This window comes from Lucilia cuprina, chromosome 2 (assembly GCF_022045245.1).
Source record: "Lucilia cuprina isolate Lc7/37 chromosome 2, ASM2204524v1, whole genome shotgun sequence".
NCBI lineage: Eukaryota > Metazoa > Arthropoda > Insecta > Diptera > Calliphoridae > Lucilia > Lucilia cuprina.
The window spans coordinates 19,882,188-19,908,207 of NC_060950.1; the positions used below are offsets into that span (position 1 = coordinate 19,882,188).

The window sequence follows — 26,020 nt, forward strand, 5'->3', positions numbered from 1 at the left end:
TTTAATTTATAATGAAAAGAAAAATGATTGTGTCTTATAAAAAAATTTATATTAATTTGAAATTTTTATGCTTGTAAATCGTATATCAAAATATAAATAACAATATTCCCTAAAACATCACGTTATTATTTAAAAATAGTTTTATAAAAAATATAGAAAAAATTAAAACTGTCTACCAAATATAACTTAAGTTAATGAAAAAATAATAATTTAATTGTATTTTAATTACTTTTTATTATAAATTTTAGTTAAATATTTTATTATTTTTTTTTTAATAAATAAGCCATATTGTAAAATGTAAATGGAGTAGCTTAAATTGAAAGTATTTATTTTAGAAACACTATGAGTTTAAACAAATTTAGTTTGGCCAATATAAAAATATTATTGCCTCAACTAAATATAATCATTCGTATTTTTTATAAATTGACTTTTTCCACTAAAACTCATTGTGCTCCTTTGGATTTTAGCTTAAGGCATAATTTGGCTTTTTTTGTTCAATTTAGCTTTCGGTTAAAATTTTTTGGTAATATAAAATTTATTTTCGTTTTTAATAATTTAATACACTTTTTTTATTCGTTAATATTTAAAATAAATAAAAAAATGTTTTTTGTTCATCGAAAGTTTTTTTGTTTTATATTTTATTTAAAAAATAACAATTAAATCACGTTTTTGTTTTTTTGTTTCTTCATAATCGCAGAGCAAGATACATATATACTTAAAAACTATAAAAACAAACTAAAAAGAAAACTAAAGGGATCTATCTAAACGATATTCCCTTTTTTTAATTAATTAAAAAAATAATAATGATAAAATAAAAAGAAATTGCTTTTAAATTCTTGTACGTTAAAGTAATCTTAACGAGCTGTCTTCAACTTCCATTTCAAGAATAGATAAGCTGACACTCTTAAGACGACAAATATAACAACCAAGGCCACTATATCCAAAGTATAGTCAGCATTAACCATATCCAATTCCTCCAAAGTGGTCATGGGCGATTTGAAATGACAATAGGTTTGGAAGCACTTGAGTTTCTCACGTCCATAACCGTAGGTGGCCAAAGCAGTACCTTCGAAACCGTATCTGATGTAAGACAAGTAAGTGATCCATCTTAGATACACGGGTATAGCATCGAATGATACAAAGAAACCAGAGAATAGCAAGAAGGGCACTGACATGACAGGAGCTAAGAAGACACCATTTTGTACATTCATGGCGGCACCGACAACCAAACCCACCGATTGTGCTACAAATGAGATCATCAGACAGGCTCCCAAAAACATAGAGAAACGGAATAGCTCCCATGGTTGAGACGTAAAGTAGTAGACTATGGATACGTAAATAATACAGAAAATGGCCTGGAAGTAAGTAGAAGTATTATAGAGTTTGATTGCTAACGAGTTAATTGGTTTCTTAAAATAATGTACAATTGCGTTTGTATAGTTACCTGGAATGGAATATCTGCTACCGATATAGCCAAATAATAGGACTTCAGCGAATACCATCGATTAAAGTTTTCTTTTAGCAATACCGGCATTTCGAGAGGGACTATGGAAATGAAAATAAAAGCAAAAAAGTTGTGATCAGATTCACTTAATAAAACAAGACTAATTTTAGTCTGTAGATTAGTCTATAGTCTAGTCTATAATATAGTCTGTGGTATAGTCTGTTCTATAGTCTAGTCTATAGTCTAGTCTATAGTCTAGTCTATAGTTAGTCTATAGTCTAGTCTATAGTCTAGTCTATAGTTAGTCTATAGTCTAGTCTATAGTCTAGTCTATAGTCTAGTCTATAGTCTAGTCTATAGTCTAGTCTATAGTCTAGTCTATAGTCTAGTCTATAGTCTAGTCTATAGTCTAGTCTATAGTCTAGTCTATAGTCTAGTCTATAGTCTAGTCTATAGTCTAGTCTATAGTCTAAAATATAGTCTAGTTTATAGTCTAGTCTATAGTATAGTCTATAGTCGAGTTTATAGTCTAGTCTATATTCTAGTATATAGTCTAGTCTATCGTCTAGTCTAATTTAAAGACTAGTCTGTAGTCTAGTCTATAGTCTAGTCTAGTCTATAGTCCAGTTTAAAGTCTAATTTATAGTCTAGTATAGCATAGTCTATAGTGTAGTTTATAGTCTAGTCTATAGTCTAGTCTATTGTCTATAGAATTTATCTTAGAATCTAGATTGGAAATAAGTATCTGCTCAATGAAATCTCATTTTGAACATTTGACTTACATGATAAAATCGTAATTGTCATGGAAGTGTACATTAAGAACAACATGTTGAAGAACAGGAAACCCAAATTACTTAAAACCTTAGCACCATCATTGCCAATATCATAGTAGAGAGCACCGATCAGGAAACCAACCAATAAATGAGCAAACAAACGCAAGTACATAAGAGTCTGAAATAAATAAATAAATAAAAATCCATTAAATAATCAGTTTACAAATTAGTTTCTCTCCTCTCACTTACCCAATCACGATAACTGAAGAGTAGAGTACGTTTTAGTACAACCCAAAACTGATGGAATTGTGAGGTTGGATAACGTTCGGGTGAAGCAATATCCGCCGACAACAAAGCTGTCGTACAATTATCTGTCTTTTCCAGTTCAATCATGGCATCACCTTTTTCATTTGTACTCACTACCGGCTCCACAGATTGTTTGGCAATATCGTTAACTAAATTACCCTTAAGTATGCCATTGTTTAAAGTTAAATTATCCTCATATTTGCCACTTGTCGAATTGGCCGCATCATTTTTATCGAGTATAGCTTTAAGGTTTTGTACCTTAATTAAATCATTGCGAGCCTTCAGTCCAGCATAATCGGCCGATGAGCGTATATCCTTTTTACCATTATCTATGGCATCTACCAAACGTCTGGTGTGATCACCATGTTCACCACAAGCTACCTCAATGATATAACTAGCAGGATTGTGATAACTGGGACATTCCAGATTTAAAGTGGACAAGAAAGGCACTAATTGTTTGGTACTACCCTGATAAACACACTGACCATCGGCAAGCGTATACAATTGATCGAACATTTCGAAAAGACGGGCCGAAGGTTGATGTATGGTACAGATAATGGTACGACCACCTTCAGCTAACATTTTCAAAAGATTGATACATTGGAAACAGGTGGAACTGTCAAGACCCGAAGTGGGTTCATCGAAGAACATAATAGGTGGATTGCTAACCAATTCCAAAGCAATTGATAGACGTTTCTTTTGACCACCCGAAAGATTGCGTGTCAAGGTGTTACGGTGTTCGCTTAAACTTAAAGTCAAAAGGATATCGTCGATCTGAAAGATAATGAGAGACGATGAGAGGAGTTATTAATTTGACAACAACAATTATAAAAATGTTATAAACTAAAATATTATCTTTCAAATGAGATCAATTAAATTTTAGAATCTTTTATTTGATCTTAATGTAAAATCAAGCATAAAGTGAAATGATATGTCAACATCTTTATAAATACAAAACCATTTGAAATCAGTTACTTGAAATTTTTTAAGAATTACTAAAAATTAGCGCTAAATCTTAATTAAAACCTCGAATTAAAAGTAAATAAAAAAATGTTTTCTAAACATAACTTTCTAACATGTATCTAGAAAATAGCTACTACTATTTGGATACACAAATATGTAAACATCGTTGCTAAGTATTTATAAAACGTGAGCTTACTTATTTGAAATATCTAACATCTCAAAAGCTCATGTTTGTAGTAAGTCTGCTATAATACTTTAAACAAATAATTAAACAAGAAATGCAAAATATTTCCGTTTAAAAAAACTGTATGACAAATTAAACTAACATAAATAATTTTTACGGAAATAATTTATAGTTTTTGTTTATTTACAGTATTGCTGAGATTGAAGCATATTCAGTTGTTTAAGCTATAAAACTGAACTATGTATTTGAACAATCATTAGACAGATGCAAACAAATAAAACTAAGGCACTAAAAATAAGTTTCTAAACAAATCAAATTTTAGAATATTATTATTTTCTTTATGGCAAAAACTGCAGACACATGTCTAGGGGATGTCTTAAAAAAATTAACGTTATAGATTTGTAGAATAAAGATATATACATAAAAAAACTGTAATTTCAATCAAAACATTCAATTTGTGCATTGCGAATGATTTTATTTAATTGATGTATATTTACGTCATATATGTAGTTATGTATGTATATGACGTACTTTGTTTATGAGTTTTTTCTTAATAATAAAATTTTATTATAATTAATAAGAAAAAGATAAACAAAAACTTGTTTTAAAATATTTATAAAAATAATTTACAAAAATCTGTATTCATTTGTTTACTCGGTTTTTTAGTTAGAACAAAAAAAAATTGAAACCGGTTTTCAATATGTTTATACAAAACAAATTCGTACAATAACGTGGATGATTTAAATCGATTTCTTTAGTATTTTATCAGCATTTTTTATCAATCGGTTTTGGGAAAGCTTTTGTATAATGAAAATTTTATTAGTCCTAGTTCAGTTCTAGTTCAATTCTAGTTCAGTTCTAGTTCTAGTTCAGTTTTAGTTCAGTTCTAGTTCAATTCTAGTTCAGTTCTAGTTCAGTTCTAGTTCAGTTCTAGTTCAGTTCTAGTTCAGTTCTAGTTCAGTTCTAGTTTAATTCTAGTTCAGTTCTAGTTCAGTTCTAGTTCAGTTCTAGTTTAATTCTAGTTCAGTTCTAGTTCAGTTCTAGTTCAGTTCTAGTTCAGTTCTAGTTCAGTTCTAGTTCAGTTCTAGTTCAGTTCTAGTTCAGTTCTAGTTCAGTTCTAGTTCAGTTCTAGTTCAGTTCTAGTTCAGTTCTAGTTCAGTTCTAGTTCAGTTCTAGTTCAGTTCAGTTCTAGTTCAGTTCTAGTTCAGTTCTAGTTCAGTTCTAGTTCAGTTCTAGTTCAGTTCTAGTTCAGTTCTAGTTCAGTTCTAGTTCAGTTCTAGTTCAGTTCTAGTTCAGTTCTAGTTCGGTTCTAGTTCAGTTCTAGTTCAGTTCTAGTTCAGTTCTAGTTTAGTTCTAGTTCAGTTCTAGTTCAGTTCTAGTTCAGTTCTAGTTCAATTCTAGTTCAGTTCTAGTTCAGTTCTAGTTCAGTTCAGTTCTAGTTCAGTTCTAGTTCAGTTCTAGTTCTAGTACAGTTTTAAACTAAATTATTATTTTTTTTTAAATAATTAATTTTCCTACTAGTAATTACAATTTAAACTTCATAATCGTTTTTAAAATGCTTTCATAAGCAGTTTATTTTTTTTTAGCTTACTTTATATTTATAATAAAAAAGTTTTCTTTGTTGTTTTATTTTATTGCGTTTTAGTTGCGTTAACAATTTTATTAAGAAAAAAAAAAAAAATAGATTTTTTACTTACCATTGACATTTTTTCTGCTTTAGTGAATTTTTTACTTAATTTCAAATTTGTGGCCACTGTCATTGCTTCTTGTACGGTCAAATTGCCATGCAATTGATTGTCTTGCATAATGTAGGCGGATAATTTACGGAATGCACTAATATTACGTTCATGACCATTCATTGTTACACTGCCTTCAATGTTGGAGGTTCTAGAAGAAGAGAGTTAAGATGTTGGATGAGTTAGAGTTAGAAAAAGTTTATATAGAGTTAATTAAATATAAAAAAATAGCATTATAAGTAAAATTTTAAAGGTTAATGTAAATAAATTCAAATATATTATTTAAAAATGAAATGTGTTTCTCTGTTAACAAAAACTTGAATTTTTGGTTAAGACACTTTCTAAGTAAATGAGTGTTATAAATATTCATAAACTTGTTTTTGCACATGATCTCTTGACTTTAGTTGATTAGAAATCAAGTAGTTTGAAAATCAATACAAATTAAACAATTAAAAAAGGTAATTGAAAGCTTAGTTTAGCTTTAAGTTTAGAATGATTGTAGCATATGAGGCATAAATAATAATTAAGTATAATTAGGTATTTAAAGAAAAAGAAAAAAAACTAAAATAAGGTTTAAATGATTTCAGAAAAAAGGAAATTAAAAAGACAAGTTTTAATATGAAATTTAGAAAGAAATGTCTGTTCCACAAGAAGAAAATAAAACCTTTTTTTAATATAAAAGAACAAGTTTAAACGCATTTAGAGAAACAGGCTTATAATAATTTTCAAGTCAAATATAAATCCAAAAAAAGTTTGCATTCAAATCAAAGCTTTAAAAATGCTCTTTAAAAAAATAAAGTAAACTTTATTTTTTTAATTTTAAAAAGTTTCTTCTAACTGCAACAAAAATCAGGTGATTTTATGAAATGAACGATAACCCCTTTAGATATGTATACATGAATGTTGCTTGCTTGAAAATATATATATTTTTTTAAATTTTATATAAATGTTTAAATTTCATGTTGAAATATCCACTAAGGAAATGTTTCGAAAGAGCATTTTTTATTACATTAATGTGTTTTATTTTTAATTATATGTATTTTTAGATACAAAGTCGAAAGAATATTGTTAATAAAAATACTAAACGAAGAAAAGACACGTTTGAAATGTAATCTGTTGTTCTTAAATGAATTTTAACATATTTCTTACACTTTTGTGATTAAAAGTAATTTTATTTAATAACAAGTAGGAAAGTATAGTCGGGCATGGCCGACCATATAATACCCTACACCATGAGTATATTTTTAACATTTTTAATTTTTATAAAGAAACTTTTATGTTGATTATTACCATAAATCCAAAATATTTAAGCAATTTATTGATAAAAAACTAAAATTTCTAAATGAGGCTTTATATAGGTCAAATATGGGCCGATCCTCGGTAAATTTGGGAAAAGGATATATTTTTCAATAACAGTTAGTTTTGTTGAGTTTCATTGCGATACAAATGATTACAAGTCAATTTTAGACGTTTAAGACGGGTCAAATATAGGCCGATCCTTACGAAAATCTGCAGTGTCCTTTATACTTATATAAAACTTATTTGTGCCAATTTTTAGATAGATAGTAGAATATTTGACGTAATTATGGCATAAAAAGTTCAAATCGGGAGGTACGGTTGTGTGGGGGCTAGGTGAAATAATGGACCGATTTCAACCATTTTCAATAGGCTTCGTCCCTGTGCCAAAAAACATGCTTGGTCCAAATTTCATCAAATTATCTTGAAAATTGCGGCCTGTACCTTGCGCACAAGGTTTACATGGACAGCCAGCCGGACAGACGGACGGACGGACATGTCTTAATCGACTCAAAAAATGATTCTGAATCGATCGGTATACTTAAAGGTGGGTATTGGACCAATATTTTTGTATGTTACAAACATCAGCACAAACGTATAATACCCTCCCCACTATAGTGGTGTAGGGTATAAAAATAAAATACTCCATTGGAATAATGGAGTATTTTTATTTTACTTTATTGCGAAAACAAGAAAGTACTTTTTGATCAATGTTAGTACTAATATATTAATAATTATATATATTTCAAGTTACTAACTCTAATAGTTTTCTACATAACTATATTCAATAGTCTCTATCTTAAATAACACAAATTTTCAGGAGAGCAAAAAAACTCTTTATTTCGATAGTTCGTGAAGATTTTTGAGTTTTTTCTTCTACAATATATTTTTACGATCATATTCGAAATTGTTATATAAAAAGAATTTAAAATTTTGCATTATTTGCAAACCGAAATTGTTGAAAAAGCTGTTGCTTTTATGAGGTACACGACAATATTAATCAAAATTGTATCATAATAAGCAATATCTCGAAAAATATTAAAACGATTTTAAATATTTTTGCGGATTTGTGTTCAGCATGTCCAAATTTGTAAAAACACATATTTTGCAACAGAAAATTATCCAAAATAATACAATTTGAAGAAATTTTTGGATATTCCCTTCATCAATATTTTCCAAACTTTTAAGCTGGTGGTCCAGACAACGTGTCTCTATGCGTCTGTCAAAAAAGTTTTCTCTGTATTCATAAAGATTTATATTAGGTTTATTACGCACATTTTCCATACAAAATTCCTATTCAAGCATTTATGAATATGGGGGTATGTATTTGTATGCTGATAGTTACTAGTACAAAAGAATAGAATAGAATGCTTAAATTAGATAAACTTTCAACTTTTATAAACGTCACAAGCGGAGAATGAACATGTCAGCTGATTTTGACATTAAAATGTAATTTTAAGCGTATAAAGCGAAGTAGAAATTAAGCAATTTATATTTTGACACGAAGTTTTATAATTTAATTATATGGGAGGTTCGTGTAAATTTTTTGTTTTATTGATAGAATGGATACTTAGATTTCATAAATTTTCTATTTAATTCTTCTGAGAGTTACCATGCCCTTAATTCTAGACATGCCTACTGTACTGTAGATCGCCTATTTTCAACTTCTATTGCGGTATTTAAGATATTCGTATTTTAATACTTATTTTGTATGTGGGCGTGACCTCTTGCCTATTTCATATTTCGAAATAAAATGTGTGGCGACCTGGTCACTTTTCCTACAAATGTTGATAGAATGGATACTCATATATCAAAATTTTATAATTACATTTACCACGCCTTTTTTATAGTCACGCCTACCATACTGTAGATTGCCTATTTCGTTAACAAGAACTCTGGATATGCGTATTTTAATACTTATTTTAAATATGGACGTAGCCTCTTGCCTACTTTAAATTTTAAAATAAAAAGTAAAGAGTTTGATAATCCTTATCTCAGTACAATATATTAAAAAAATGATTCCAATCTAATTTTAGAAATGGTTCTCAAAAACTCTATAATTTTGAGCTTATCCCGAGAAAAATAAGCAATTCTCGTCCGCAAAATGATACATTATAAGGTGTGATGTTAAGTATGAATGTATAATCGGGCATGGCCGACCATATGATACCCTACACCAGTCAGTATGTTAAAAATATGTATTATCAAAAAAAAAAATATGGCATTTAAATTGTTTTTAACTAAATTATGAGATATTTTTACTTATTGTTGATAAAAAAAGAGATTTTTTACAAGAGGGCTCATAGGGGAGTTGGGGTATATATGGGCCTATGCTTGTACATTTCGGTAGAGAATTTTACGTCTAATTCAAAGTTATTTATATAGATTTTAATTATTTTATTAGTGATTAGAAGTTTGTTTTGACCTTCAAGTCATTTTCGGAAGGGAAGTTTGTATGGGCGCTAGGGTCAAATGAGGCCCGATCATTATAAACATCAGTAGTGTTTTTTATAGTTCTATAAACATAAGTTTTGCCAATTTTTGACATAATAGAACATATAACGTAATTATGAGCCTAAAGTCCCGATACGGGGGGTACGGTTGTAAGGGGGCTAGCGAAATAATAATAAACCCATTTCAACTATTTTCAATAGCTTTCGTCCTTGGACCGAAAGAAGAGAATATTTATCAAATTATCTTGAAAATTTCGACCTGTAGCGTGCATACAACTTATACATGGATACACAGATAGAAGGACGGACATAGGTCAATTGACCCAGAAAGTGATACTGAGCCGATTGGTATACCTTAAGGTGGGACCAATATTTTTGGGTGTTACAAACATCAGCACAAACACATAATTTCCTTCTCACTATAGTGGCGTTGGGTATAAAAATTAAATGGCTGGTAGGGAACTGAAGATCATTCCCCAAAAAAAATTTTGTATTAATATTATTAATACACATTAACTGAGAAGTATTCCTACGTTAGGTTCCTAAAAAGACAGTAACTCGGTACACTGTAAATGCATATGTGTATATATACATACAAATGTATGTAAGTATTTCATATCATTAGTTTACCTAAAGTACTTTAAAAAAGTACATACGTAATTGTTTATAAAACACATATCCTCGTTTCGTTTATTTTTTTTGTTCCCATGTGAATTTGACCATTTTGACATGTTTTCTTAATTTATTTATAGTTAATTTGTCTTATCAACAATGTTAATAATTTTATTTTACCACAAATTGTGCGCATTTAAGTTGGGTGTTATTTCTGCTCTTTTTTTAATAAACATATATAATAGAAAAAGCGTTTAAATTTTACAATGTCGTTCGTTTGTCTTTCTTTTATGAGGGGTCTTTAATCAATTTTATTTAACCAATTTATTATAGTATTACCGATAAGAAGAACTTTTTTTCATGTTTCGCTTTTTTTGAATGTTTAATATGCTTGTTTACGTTTTTTTCATTTTTGCACAAGGTTAGAAAAAGTTTATTGTACTTTATGGTTGATAAATGCGTTAAAATTTAATTGTTTTAAAGAATGTTTATTTTAATTGTAGCTACTAGTTAAATAGCAAAGAAAATTAATTGTACATATTTGATGATGTAATTAAAAGGTTTTTAATTATATGTAGCTATCATGAGAATTTTTTAGATATATTATATATATATATATATATATATATATATAATATATATATATATATATATATATATATATATATATATATATATATATATAAATATATATAATATATATATATATTATATATATATATATATATATATTATATATATATATATATATATATATATATATATATACAAACTAATCTGATATATAGTAAGCTCGGTGTTCTTAAACGGTTAATAAAGGTTTTATAAGAGGATGTTTCTTCGACAAATTAGGTAATAAACAACCCAACAAAAATAAAACAAAGTACTTACAAAAGAATAAAATTTTTCTCAACTTCAAAAGAAGCACTTAGTGATTTTGTTTACCTTCTGTGGAAGTAATGCTTATTGACTTCCAAAGAAGCGAAAATATTGCAATTTTGTTTTTATTATTATATTTTGGAGCTGATTGATAAATGTGTGTTATTTATTTATACTAATATTATTCTAGTCAAAAAAGTAGTATTCTCTTACACTACAATTTCGCTTCCTAATACCTACGAAAAAGGAACATAAAAATTACTTCCAGAGAATGACTTCAGATGTAGTGAATTTGAAATCAAATAAAAAGAACATCCCTCCTATGACAAGCTTGTGTTAAAATCATTACTTCTTCAGGTCTTTTTCAGTACTTCCATAGAGTAAAGAGTAAATTGTACTTCTTTTTCGCTTCTTTAAAACTACTTTTTTTGCTGGACATTTATAAGACTTAAAAATTTTAAATGTTTTCATCTTCTATTTGGAATGGATAGGGTCAACTAGAAATTTTCAAAAATTTATTAAAAGTTATTGCCCTAATACATATATAAGTTTCTTCAAAGTCTAATATATTTATTATATGCAAGTGTTACTATGAACACTGTAAATTATGACAGCTGTTATACATTGTTTAGGATAATGTACGTAATTACTACTTTTTATTATAAACTTACTTATATCCTGATAAAATATTAAGCAGAGTACTTTTGCCAGCTCCAGATGGTCCCATAATGGCAGTAAGTTCACCTGAACGTAAACGTCCACTGACACCTTTGAGTATAGTTTTGGCATCTGAAATAGAAATAAGTAAACAAAAATAGAAATAAGTAAAAAATTAGAATTATAGGTTATTATATAACAATTTACAAAAAAAAGATCCCCTTTTGATTTTATTAAAGTAAAAAATGTTGTTCCTTTAGAACAATAATTATAAGCAAAGGATACACAAAAGTAGCAAACATTAAGAACTATACAATTTTTCCTTTAACAAACGACAAATTTTCCCGTTTTTTAATACTATACACCGCTACAGTCTTAAAGTATACCAGTAGACTCAGAACCACTTTCTTAGTCTATACAGATATATCTGCCTCTGCCCGTCCTTGTGTTCGTTCAGTTCAGTTTCTTGGACGTAATTCCTAATAATTTTCCAAGCAGTATTAGTCAAGAATGTAATTTGCGGATTGACATCACTTCCAAGATACTCTGTCTGTCCTCTGCACATGCTCTAGATTCGTCTGAATCCGCACGACCAATATTGTATAGATGTGCTCGTAATTCTGTGTGTCCACTCATAATACGTGCCATCATACGAAATTCAGACTCGCTCAATTTGAGGAAATTTCTCATCATAGGATCTTTTCGATAAAAAACTAAATTTTTTATTCAGTTTGATGTCAATGAACTTAACGACAATTCAGCTAATTAAAAACACAACTTTTTTCCTTAAATAACACAGAGCGACAAAATTTGAGACCAAGTTAGAACGTTTCCAAAGGATTGAGATAAGCTGAATTGGATCTCATATTTTCTCCATCACATCTGGCATTTGAGATATCGCGTCTTAACGTAATTTGTGGCGTTATAATATGTTGTATGTCATCTGAAAGTCCATTCTGACAACTTTAAAAAATGCTTGAATACAATTTTAGATATCTACCTTCTTTGAGATATCTGAACTTAAAATCTGTAGTTTTCGGATAGTGCGGATTAGGTTGACTTTTCATTTAGTTAAATGTCGACTTTCGACTTTTTGCACTTTATGTAAAGTCGATTTTTCGTCGACTTTTTTCATTCAGTTAAAAGTCGACTTTTAGTATTTTATAAATAGTCGACTTTTTCCGACTTTTTTCGACTTTGCAATATTTTCCGACTTTTCGAATTTTTGACTATTTTTGACTTTTTTTTTACTTTTTTCGAGTTTTTCCGACTATTTAGAATTTTTGACTCTTTTTCCAAATTTTTTATATTTTTCGACCATTTTTGACTTTTTTCTACTATTTTCGACTTTTTGAATTTTTACTACTTTTTTCGACTTTTCTACTTTTTTTGACTATTGTTTACAAAGTCAACTTTTCGACTTTTTTCATAGACGATAGTCGAGTTATCGACTATAGTTATCGAACAATCGACTTTTTTCGAAAAAAGTCGATTGTTCGATTATTCAAAAGTCGATTTATAGAACCCTAGTGCCGATGGTATTCGACTCAAAATTACTTTCTGATTAAAATTAACGATATCTGTCAGTTCTTGTATCTTTACGGTGATATCTCTGCAACTAGAAGAGATTTTAAAACAATTCAAATAAAAGTGAATTATATGAAAAATATATTTTTGTTATATCAAGCTTGAGGCAAAGATATGTCAGATGACAAGTCTTCATTTCAAAGCTGGCAGAATAGACTTTTAGTTGGCTTAAAACATTGTATAAATAAAGTTCTATTCGAGCAGTTATAACGTCTTAAAAAGGGTCAAAAATTTATGAAGAAAGATTTGATGGAGAAATTCTTATGCCTCATTCGAATACAGCGGTGATCAATCGTTTAGAAAAGTACTCTGGATTAAAAATTTGTTGATCCGTGTAATCAAATGTTATGATATTTATGGTAAGACGAATGATTATAGCAAATGCTGTTAGTGATCTAGCTTTCATTTTATAACCGTAAATGCACATTCACCGTTATAACATGTGCACTCCTTATTAGAATTAACAAAATTTTATAATTTAATAATATTGGGAGTAAAACAATTTTTATCTTAAAACGTCATAAATGTAATAAAATGTATACATATGTATGAATTAAATTTATTGCATATTTCGTAAATTTTAATAAATTAGATCAATTTTGATATATAAAAAATTAAATAAAAATCTGAAATTAGTTTCTGTTTTAAAACAGCTAAATATGGTTAGATTTAATTAATTTGATTTTTTATATCAAACTATCAAACACAAGACAACATATGTAATAAAAAAATTTTTGTTGCAAATACAAGAGCAGAATTAAAAAAAATTAAAACCCTGACTTGTTTCAGACCCAGTTACTTGTTACTTAAATCAATTGCTAAATTTGTCTATATAACTAAACACCAGCTCATTTATAGCTAAAAATGCTGTACATAAAGTATTTTTGCTTTATATAATTATATTGCCTTAACGCATCAAATACGTTTGCGCATGCACAATGGAACGATAATGAAATAAAGCGAAAAACTACTCGACCTTGACGAAAAAAATATTTATATGTACTCTTAATGTGGCAGTAGATTTAAAACAAAAATTTGAAATATCAAAAAAAGTATTTTTCTTAATAGCAAAAATTTACAAAAAAAAAAAATTGTAATAAAATTGTAATTAAAATATGACAATTAAAAATTTTTGTTTAAAAGTCATGTAATAATGTTACAAACAAAATTTAACAAGTTTAAAAAAAATATAATTACAATTTTAATAACTTTAATATTTTTTAATGTTGTTTCATAAAAAGCACAGTTGCTTAATATTTAATATATAAATTAAGTATAATAGTTTTAAGAAAAAAACAAAAATAATAAAAACATTTAATTATAATAGTCAACTAGTTTTAAACCAAACAAAATCACCTGTTATGTTTTAAACCACATCAACAACCTTCATTCATTTTCACAAAACCCCTTTATAGAATTCTGCACAGCGACTTATTTTTGTTTCAAAATCAGTTTTTTGATTAATTAAGAAATAAATCTATAAGTTTCGAGAAATACAAGAAGTTGTTTATACTATTTTAAATGAAAAATAATAATAATAAAAAAACAACTATATAGTGGAAATAAATCATAAATTCAAATTTTCGAAATATACAAATAGTTTATTCACGCGCAAAAATTTTTAATAACCGTTTGACACAGATTCATTTTAAAATTTACATGACTCGTGCTCAAAACCAGCTTGTTTTTTTTTTCGAAACGGTTCTGGAAATAATATTATAAATATTCAATTTTTCTAAACAAGATCATAGAATCACTTCCTAAATCACATTGACTTATAGACGAGTAATTGGCAAAAAGCTTTCAAGCACTCTTAACTCAACACATGCATACTATTTTTACTCCTGATGAACTGAGGCAATCCTCTTTGAACTTAAGATATATGTCGGTTTTTATAGAACATTTAAGTCGATGCTGAATTCTACAGTTTTATAAAAAGAAGATTCTCTCAGATTGTCCATTATAAGAGAGAAGAATTAAATCCAGAGATATTGATATACAACAACAAAAAGTTAAGATTCTGAAAATCTGAACTGTAGTCCAGTATATAGTCTATTCTTTGGACTATAGTCTAGTCTATAGTCTGGACCATAGTTTGGACTAAAGTCTAGTCTATAGTCTGGACTATACTCTAGTCTATATTCTGGACTAAAGTCTAGTCTATAGTCTGGACTATAGTCTAGTCTATAGTCTGGACTATAGTCTAGTCTATAGTCTGGACTATAGTCTAGTCTATAGTCTGGACTATAGTCTAGTCTATAGTCTGGACTATAGTCTAGTCTATAGTCTGGACTATAGTCTAGTCTATAGTCTGGACTATAGTCTAGTCTATAGTCTCGACTATTGTCTAGTCTATAGTCTGGACTATAGTCTGGATTATAATCAAGTCTAAGTCTGAATTATAGTCCAGTCTAAAGTCTGGTTTATAGTCCATCTTACGAGTCGTCTATAGTTTCGTATATTGTCTGGGCTTTAATCTGGATTAGTCGCGTCAATATTTTGGACGATTTTCTCGTCTATAGTCAAGAGTATGGTCCTGTCTATAGTTTGAACTATAGTCTCGTCTACATTCCTATAGTCCTAACTAATATCTATAGTCTCGGCTATGTTCTGATCTATAATCTGGATTATAGTCTCATCTATAGTCTGCACAATATTCTCGTCTATAGTCAATAGAATAGTCCTGTCTATATTTTTAACTATAGTCTAGACTAAAGTCTGCCTATAGTCCCAATTATAGTCTAGACTAAAGGCTGCCTATAGACCTAACTTTAGTCTAGACTAAAGTCTGCCTGTTGTCTGTCTATAGTCTGGTTATAGTCTGGCTTTAGTTTGTCTATAGTCTGGAAAAAGTCTGTCTATAGTCTGGCTATAGTCTGACTAAATTCTGGATTAAAGTCTTTTCTAAAATATATATCTATAGTCTGGACTATATTCTCGTCAATAGTCTGGGCAATGTTATCGTCCATAGTCTGGACTATATTATCATCTTATGACTCATCTATATTCTCGTCAATAGTCTGGACTATATTTTCGTCAATAGTCTGGACTATGTCATCGTTCTTAGTCTGGACTTTATTCTCGTCTGTATTTTGGGCTATAGTCTCGTCTGTAGTCTGGACTATAGTCTTGTCTATAGTCTGGACTGAAGTCCTGGGTATAGCCTGGACTATAGATTCGTCTGGCTTATAGTCTCATGTTTAGTGTGGACTATAGTCTGTATATAGTCTGAACTATAGTCTTGTCTGTAGTCTGGACTATAGTCAGGAATAGACTCGTCTAAAGTGTATATAGTATCGTCTCTAATTTGAAATATGTGTCTCTTCTAAAAAATATCGCATTTTCTATCTAATCGTCCCGCACATGATCGACTCAAATAAAGATTCTTAGTGATAGAGGAGCATTAGGTTTCTTGATATCTCTTAGCTAAAAGCTACAATTAATTCGTTGCGACATTATAGCGTATCTAACACTATGCTTTATTTCATCCAATTAAATTAGAGAACTATGCAAAAATATAGTAATTTTCAAAACAAAATCTTGTATGTGACTGAAAAGAAGTGAAAAAATCACGTTTTTTGCCGGCCTGTTTGACTACCTTTCGGTTTCTATTAACCACTTTTTACAACACGCTCTGGCTGAAAGACATAATGACACTCATACACATTCACAACTAGCGACAAATCATTAAAATAAATTTGTGTATATTTTTTTCTTATGGTTTTTGTTTATGTACTATTGTTAAAAATTTGCATGTCTCATAGGAATTTAAATAGCATAGATGGTAACAAAAAAAAAAATACAATTATCATCTTAGGTATTATTCCTAATCATTGGTTGGTTGTATTGGTGTACAATTTATTGCCTAAAGCCCTGTTGTTATTGCTGTCGTCGTTACTAACATCATCATCATCATCATCATCGTCGTCATCAACAACATTCTTGTTGTTGTTTTTTGGTTTATTTTGGTTTTGTTAGGTGCTGTTGACCACTTCCGTATTAGTGTTAAAGTGTAATATTTGTTGGGTTGTATTTTTTTAGTTTATTAACCATGTTGGTAATATTAGTTGTTGTTTTTTTTTTACTTTACTTTTGTTATATTAAATTTGTTTATTGTTTATTTAATATTCAATATTGATTTTTTTCGTAAGTTCGTTTATTTTGATTTTTTTTTATTTTAACAAAAGGCCATTCAACTATGTGCGAACGAAGAAGCTCATTGGAGTTTTGCTTTGTGTTTATATGTATGAATATGAATTTGTATGAAAAAAAACATCTGGAAACTGATATGATTTGAGGGCTAGGAAGGTTTTAAGCGAAGTTATTTTTGAAAAGTTTGTATGTATTAAAAGGTTCTAAATCAGAGCACTAGTGGAACTATTGGCTTGATTTTTATACGCCGATCAATGCTAATCACTTGCTATATTATAAGAATTATATAGAATATTTAATTATTATTATAAATTTTACTAATTGCATAATTATTTTATATTAACATATTCTTAAAAAACGAATACCTTATATGAAAAGTAATGGTTAATTAAATTTATTTAGAATTTATTTAATACTCATACTTTTGCTTTTCTTTGCACATGACATACATTTAAAAAATATTATTTTTTTCTTTGTTCTATTTTATTTTTTATAAAAGAATAAATACGCCAACTAATTAATATTTTAGACACAAATTTTATAAGCAAATAAAAAGTATGTTTAACTAAAAAATGATTTATTTATGTATTTATAACTATAGAATAAAATATAAATTGCTTAGCAGCTGTTAAATGGAAAAATACACAGACCTGACTTAAAGCACGTCTGCCATATAGTGAAAATCTGTGATATATAAACTGAAACTAATCAAGGTTTGAAGAAGATTATTATCAAACTTTCTTAAGTTGAGAAAATTGTTATCGGTCTATTTTACAAGTAAAAATTTTATATTTATTCGACAGCATAGAATCTTATATAACCAGTATTATCTGGTAGAGTTGATGGTAGTAGTTTTAACAGATTGACGGACACGCGCAGACAGACCGACGGACAGATAGACAGATAGAAGACAGACAGACAGAACACAGGCAGACAGACAGACAGACTGATAGATAGATAGATAGATAGATAGATAGATAGATAGATAGATATATAGATAGATAGATAGATAGATAGATAGATAGATAGATAGATAGATAGATAGATAGATAGATAGATAGATCGATAGATAGATAGATAGATAGATAGATAGATAGATAGATAGATAGATAGATAGATAGATGATAGACAGACAGATATACTGACGGACAGACAGACAGGCACACAGACGGACAAATCATTTCAAAATGGGTTTATATTTGCATGATTTAAATAAAATTTCTACTTATATAATTATTAAAATTACATTTAGAGATTCATGATCGCAGTACGTAAGATCATTGACCGATTGATTAATGATGTGATATTGATATAAAAATGACATGATTATTTTGCATTTTATTACAATGAATTAGGTAATATTCTTAATAGTATTCATTTAATACGTGTTTATATCAGCAGCCATTTTGTTTTATTCTAGGTATTAAGTTTTGCTTATCTGATCAGTTTTTTGTTGAATTCTATATAATCATCGTTGTTGTTGTTTAAAGTCGTTCACTTCTTGTATATATCAGGCCTGTCACAGAATTCAATTGCGATTGAATAGAATTTTCTTCTTCAAAAAAGGAAATTGACAATTTTTTCAGAGTGAAATCACTTCAAATTTTCAACAAATCGACAATAGTTTAAAGTTATTTTTTTAAGTTTTTCCCGATTTAGTTTTTACAGATTTATTTAGAATTTATAACTCCACTTTCAATCGAAAGCGAATTCTCTAACTGGCCTGTTTAATACTGAGATAATTTCGGGATCTTGATCCAAAGATATCTGAAGTCTTCAAAAAATAAAAAAATTGATTTTAAATAACATACAGTCGGACGGACTCTGTGACAGGCCTGATTGTTTCGGAATCTTGATCCGAAGATATCTAAAGTCTTCAATATAAAAATTGATTTTAAGAAACATATAGACAGATGGAACCCGTTATCTATGTATATGGATCCAAAATATATTTTTTGTGAAATTATGAATCCACTGAAAAGTAATGAGTTAAAATATGTCATTGGAGAAAAGTATTCTTACGCTCCCTTAGAAATGGAGAGTTAAAGAAGTACATTTCGATTTCAAAGAAGCGCAAGAGAGAATACGAACGAAGGACTTCAGTTTGTTAGTTAAATGTTCTATTCGCTGCACCACTTCTTAGCTATTTTTTTACACGAGTACTTCAAAGTAATGCAGACGGGAAGTAGTAGCCATTGAAAAGTAATACGACCCATTACCGAGTTTTTGCTGGGATCATTTATTGGCGGGTTATTACAAATAGTTTCATTCTGAATTCTAAAACATAAAAGTATAAAAGTTGGTTCATCTCTGAAATTTTTTTAAAATGCCAGATAATTAATTTTATAGCTAACAAATTTGTCTGTTCCATTTATTTTTTAAATTAAGATCGGTTAAGTGGAATTAAAGTATATTTTTATTATAAACAATGCATAGTATAGAATAGTGTCTATTTTTATTTCGGCTGATGAATTTTTAATAATATGATAAACTATAACCTTAGAATTTTGCAAAACTATTTTAACGAACTATATAATAATAAAATGAATCTACATAAATTAAAAAATGCTTGTGTCCCATAATTGAAAACACATACATATATATTATGTTGATTCTTTAAATCAGAACGTGGTTATTTTATTAATACATATATTTAGTTAAGACAAGATGTTATATGAAACCAATGTACGATCAATTATGAATTTTCTAGCGTTTCAGAGATTTTACTAAACTTGAAGCATTATGTGATTATTGGATGGTGGCGTTCGTTATCACGACAATGGGATCTTCGCTTCGGATCGACCCAAGTCATATTGGACAAATATGTCAACCCAGCGGCAGCAGTATTAACCGATAGTTTCTTTCCCAGGAAGGAACTATTGACCACAATCGAACTCTTAGAACAACAAGAACTGGTTGATGGGCTATATACAAACAGGAAATCTAGTAATTTTTTGCATACATTCGAAATCGAATTAGGTTTTTGAGACGAATGCTTACTTGATCACGAGTGTGGTACTATGGCCCCAGTTTAAATTGAAACCATTGTTAAGAAAAAATAATGACTTTCGGAAAATAGTGATCGTCTTTGACCATCAAGTCATTTAATGAAGGGGACTTTGTATGGGGCAAGGGGTCTAATGAGGCCCAATTATTACGAAAATAAGCAATATCATTAAGACTTATATAAAACTAAGTTTCACAGATTTTTGAAGTGATACCAGAACATTCAACATATTTCTGAGTTCAAAAGCTCTATTCCGGAGGTACGGTTTTATGGAGGTTATATGAATATTGGGCAAAAATTTTAACCAACTTCAATAAGCTTCATCCTTGATAAGAAGAGTTTGTGCCAATTTTTTTTTGGGGAAATTCCAGCCTATAGGGTGCGTGCAAGATAGACATATAGACAGATAGACGGACAAAGCTAAATAGACTCAGAAAGTGATTCTGAGCCGATTTGTACTCCGACCTGTAGAGTGCGCACAAGGCGGACATACAGACAAACATACCGAAATCTGCTCAGAAAGTAATTCTAAGCCGATTGGTATATTTTAAGCTGGTTGTAGGACTAATATTCTTTAGATGTTACTGACATAAGCACAAACGCATAATACCCTTCCCACTATAGTGGTGTAGGGTATAAATATCATTGTAATAATTGATATGTTTACAGTAGTTTCGAATTGTTTATATTTATAGTGTTTTTTGTTTGATTTTAGAACTTCAAGTGTGTGTTGATGATCATTTAATAAACATTTTTGTAAAATTTAAAAAAAAAACTGTTAAAAGTTAAGTTTTGCAAATATTAGTAGAACCACTTAACACTAAATAAATGTACAAATATTTACAGATTTTTGGTGTTGTACAGACAAACCCTGTAGTTTTGTTTTTTAAAGCAATTTGTGAAATATTTTTATTTTTTATTTATACAAACATTAAAAAGGTTTTGAGGAAATAATATTTCGTATTATTTATGAAATTTTCGTAAATGTTACGAAAAAAAGTAAGATATTTTTCCTCGTAAGAATGTATGATTTTAGTCTTGTTCCATTACAACCAAGCAATCACTATTTTCTAGTCTTACATTTTTTTTTGTTAAAATTTTTTGTTTGTTGGGCAGAAGATCATTTTAGCAGCGCCATGAACCACAGGGTATTAAAATTTATGCAAATGTGTGTGTGTACAAATTCTGAGTACATTCATTTGTCTAAATATTTGTTTTTAAATCTGCAGATGCTAAAATTTCTTGTGAAACATAAATAAACAAAGACAATGGAAAAAAAATTACTAAAATTTTTAGAATATTTTCGAACACAAAATAAAGTCTTTATAGAAGTTTAAAAAAACTTATAAAATAAATAAACTTTAGATTGTTTAATGACAAATAATATACCACATTTAAGCGAATAATTGTTTAGAATTTCACAATATATTAAAATAAAGAAAAAAAAAAATAAATTAAATAAAAAGGGTTTAAAGTACATTCACAAGAAACGCTTTAAATAATTATTCGAAAAACGTTTTAAAACAATAACAAAAATTCTCAGAAAAGTTCCACTGTATTTCAAAGAGATAAAAACATACCATTCTGCTTTTAGAAATAACTTGAATCATTATTCTTTTAAAAACTTAATTATATTATTATTCTAGTTTTGTATTGTTTTTGAAAAAAAACACACTATTATAGACATCACAATGATAATGATGATCATGATCATATCATGTATTCCGTTCACATTGATACTACAATAAGTTTAATCATATTAAATATAAAATTGCACTCATTGCACTTTGTACATTTAACTTGTATAAATTCAATGTACAATGTATATTGTACGTCAATGTGTTGATATTTTAAATTGAAATAAAGAACAGTTAAATAAATTATAATAAATTTATAAAATTATATATACTATATTTATCATTAAATATATTATAGAAATAATGTATTTATTTAAAATAGGGCAGATTTGTATACAACTAAAAACTATAATTTAAAAACATACACTTGTTTTTGCTTTTTTTAAAAAATTTCTTAAAACTTTTTTTTTATTGTTCAAGTTCTTTGTATTAAACAATGTTAATCTGTTTAAAGATTGTGCAAAAACTTTGTATATAATTATTAGTCAACATATATTTTAGCCATGCATTTTAGAAATCAATCTTATCAGCTTTCAACAACAATATTATTGCAACGGAATTTTTTTAATTTAATGCTTAAGGGGTAAAGTTTGATTTCGAATTTTTTTAATTTCCTTTGCGATTTGAGTATATTAAGTTTGTCATTTAGTTTGTTACTATTTAATTAATTTTCAATTGAAATAAATTAAGTTTATTATTTGTTAATAGAATAAAAATAACATAACAGTGTTAATTGTTTATGGTTTTATCTATCTAATTTTAAAACATGGATCGATTTCTAAGAAGTTTGTTAAATAAAATATTAAAATTTATTATTTGTTAATTGAATCCAGTGTTAATTGAATCAATGAACGTGATTTGATGAAGGAAACCTGCTTTCTTAGTTATTGAATCCAGTGTTAATTGAATCAATGAACGTGATTTGATGAATAAAACCTGCAGGCTTATTTATTGTTGAATTTTCCTTTTAAATCAAGGACCAATAACCGAAGAATAAACTTCATACAATTTAATACTGAGTTATTTCTCTTAAACCGATTTCTACTAGGTTTATTAAATTAAATATAGAAGTTCATTATTTGTTAATTGAATCGAGTTTTAATTGAATCAATGAAACTGATTTAATGAAGAAATCTTGCTGGCTTAGTTATTGTTGTTTTTATCTAATCAGTGAAATCAAAATAACTAAATTATTTCTTTAAATCATAGACCGATTTCTACCAGGTTCATTAAATTGAATATTGAAGTTCATTATTTATTAATTGAATACAGTTTTAATTGAATCAATGAAACTGGTTTAAGAAGGAAATCCTGCTGACTTAGTTATTGTTTTTGTCTAATCTGTGAAAGCAAAATAACTAAATTATTTCTTTTAAATCATGGGCCGATTTTTATCAAGTTCATTTAATTGAATATTTGTATGTTTAATATTCGTTAATTGAATATAGTTTTAATTGAACCAATGAAACTGATTTGATGAAGAAATCATGATGGCTTAGTTCTTATTGTTTTCTCTAATCATTGAAAACAAAATAATTAAATTATTTTCTTAATCATAGACCGATTTGAATAAAATTGAATGTTGATTGATTGAATCCAGTCTTAATTGAATCAATGAAACTGATTTGATGAACCTGCTATTTCATTATTATTATTGTTGTTGTTGCTGTTGTCTAATCAGTGAAAGAAAATAATTGAATTATTTCTCATTTCATTAAGATCATCTTCTAAATTATGAACATTAAAGTGTGTATTTGAAATACATTCAGAAAGTGATACTCAACGGATTGATATAGTTTAGTTTGAAAATTTGCAATATCACGCTCATAAAGAAAAATTATTCAAAAACTTTCTATAATTGTCCTTCCGTCCGTCCGACTTAAATTAAGTGGCCTGGGATTCTGGTTTGTATTCGAAATGTTTTAGTTTTTTTGCGACTTAAATATAATATAAAAATCATTAAAAACTATAAATTTCATTAAATTTATAAAAATATTGCTCCTTATTGTTAGGCAATTGAATAAAATGTTAACTGATTCAATCAAATTTGTTTGATGCAACAAACTAATCTGCTTAATTCTTGTTGGTTTTTGTTAATTCTGAGAAAGTAGAAAATTTTATTTTTTAAATATAGTAATGAAAATTATTAAAAACTATAAATATCAATAAATTTATAAAACTATTGTTAGACAATTGAATGAAACGTTAATTGATTCAATCAAATATGTTGGATGCAACAAACCAATTTAATTGTTATCGTTTTTGTTAATTCTGAGAAAGTAGAAAATTTTATTTCTTCTCATTAATCATAAACCGATTTCAACCAATTTCATTAAGTTTGTTTAAATTGAAGAATTCTAAAACGTTCAATCATTGTCCGTCTCTCTGCACCGAGTCTAAAGAGTTTGTATTAAAAATGTTTTTTTTTTTTTTGTTAAAAGGATTTGCTTCACATTTAAAGATAAAACTATTCTGAAAATTTTATAAAATTTTAAAAAAATGTCAATAAATTTATTAATATATTAAAATTTATTTTTTGTCAATTGAATAACACGTTAACTGAATCAATCAAATTCGTGCAATGTTGTGTTGTTGCTTTTCAGAGAGAGATAGAGAGAGTAGAGTATTTAAATTGTTTTCTAGCAAATCATGAATCTATTTAAATGAAATCGGTTTTGTGGGAATTGAGCAAATTTGATCAAGTTATATTTAAAATTGCGAAATTGAACATATAGATATTAAAATTTGCAGATGGACGGACTTAGTTGAATAGATTCAGAAAGTGAATAGATTGAAAAAAAAAACGGAAATTCTAATAAAAATTTATTAATTCTTTAGACAGACGTGTCTAGGAATAAAAAAAAACAAACATGTTTTGTGCCAAATTAATTGCTTTGTTTAATTACATTTTAATTTCCTTTAATCAGATCGACTAAAAACGTTTACTTAATAAAATTGACAAACAATTTTATTTTTTTCGAAATCTCTCGCAATGTATCTGAACTTTTATAAATTGCACTTAAATAAATTATAAGCATTTAATAAAACAATTAAAAGCAATGAGTAAAACGAGTACAATAAAATAAAAAACTTGATTTTTAGAACAAACTACAATATAATATACTAAAAAACCTGATTGACTTTTGGACTTTGATTTGGAAAGAAATTATATACATACATATAGTGAAAGGCAAAGGAACGCATACACTTACATATACACAAACACTTTTAATAGTAATAAAATAATAATAACTAAGGGTTATTAAAAGTTAATAATTAACAAAAAAAATTAAAATTGTTATTATTTGACGTAAATTGCTGGGAAAATAAAAATATTTCCTGAATTTTTAAAGCTAATTGCTATATAATTTATTAATTTAAATAAATAGAGAAACTTGAAATTTAAGACAGCTGATCAATACATTAATATAGAAACCGAGTATAGATCACTGATTGAGGAAGTTTATAAAAACTCTTTTTTAAAAATTATAAAGTTTTGAAAAAATTCAAAACAAAACTGTGTTTACATATACATATGTATGTATACATATGTTTGTATGTATTCGTTATCATTTAAGATAAAAAAACGATCACTACATAATTTTTGATATTGATTGACTTTGTTATCTAATATTTGCAAGATGTCAGTTACCTGGTGTTTAACACATGATCATCGATATGCTGTTTACATATTGTCACTTAAAGGTATAAAGAATAGATTCGGTAAACAAATATTGAATTTACCGATAATTGTTTTTTAATACATTCCCTTTGATTATATGGAAAGATCACTGTCGATCAATGTGTTTGAATTAGTATTGACGAACAATTTCACTGTCAAAGAATTGTTATTCCTAACAATATACACTTTTATAGCAAAATCAGTCTAAACGAAATGGGGATTATACTGTTGGTAGTCATTTTTTAGTATTATTTCTAAAATGTATCTTAATTTTACTTTCCGTCCATATATATTTTTATTGAAAAATATAGAGATATATACATTGCTAAATCGATTTAGTGAGAAAGAGATTCTAAACTAAAATGAATATCTGATGTGGCAGAAGCTACTTTATATACATATGTATGTTACCAGTTTCGGAAATATAATTTTTCCATTCTATAATAAGAATTTTTATATTTGGAGAAGTCAATTTAGCTATATCTATCTATCTATCTATCTTTCTGTCTGGATTCAAATCATCGGGATCCAAATCCAATACAAATCTATCAGAATTGTTTTCGAGAAATTGTTTACTTAAAATCAGCAAAATCGGTCCAATAAGAGGCAATGCATGTTCGATATGTATAGTTTTGTATTGACAGTATGTATA

General features: G+C 27.8%; 1 protein-coding gene across 2 annotated transcripts in view; it reads right to left on the reverse strand.

The window, feature by feature from the left end:
* Window positions 1-623: 623 nt before the first annotated feature.
* LOC111675196 (ATP-binding cassette sub-family G member 1) overlaps window positions 624-26,020 on the reverse strand; it is a 45,308-nt gene continuing 19,911 nt past the window's right edge. For both annotated transcript variants that reach the window (XM_023435915.2, XM_046956395.1), the window contains 6 exons: window positions 11,318-11,435; window positions 5,368-5,557; window positions 2,467-3,297; window positions 2,227-2,395; window positions 1,445-1,545; window positions 624-1,355 (listed from right to left, as the gene is read on the reverse strand). In XM_023435915.2, coding sequence (XP_023291683.2) covers window positions 855-1,355; window positions 1,445-1,545; window positions 2,227-2,395; window positions 2,467-3,297; window positions 5,368-5,557; window positions 11,318-11,435 — 1,910 coding nt within the window. In that variant the 3' untranslated portion in view covers window positions 624-854. The remainder of the gene's footprint in view (window positions 1,356-1,444; window positions 1,546-2,226; window positions 2,396-2,466; window positions 3,298-5,367; window positions 5,558-11,317; window positions 11,436-26,020) is intronic.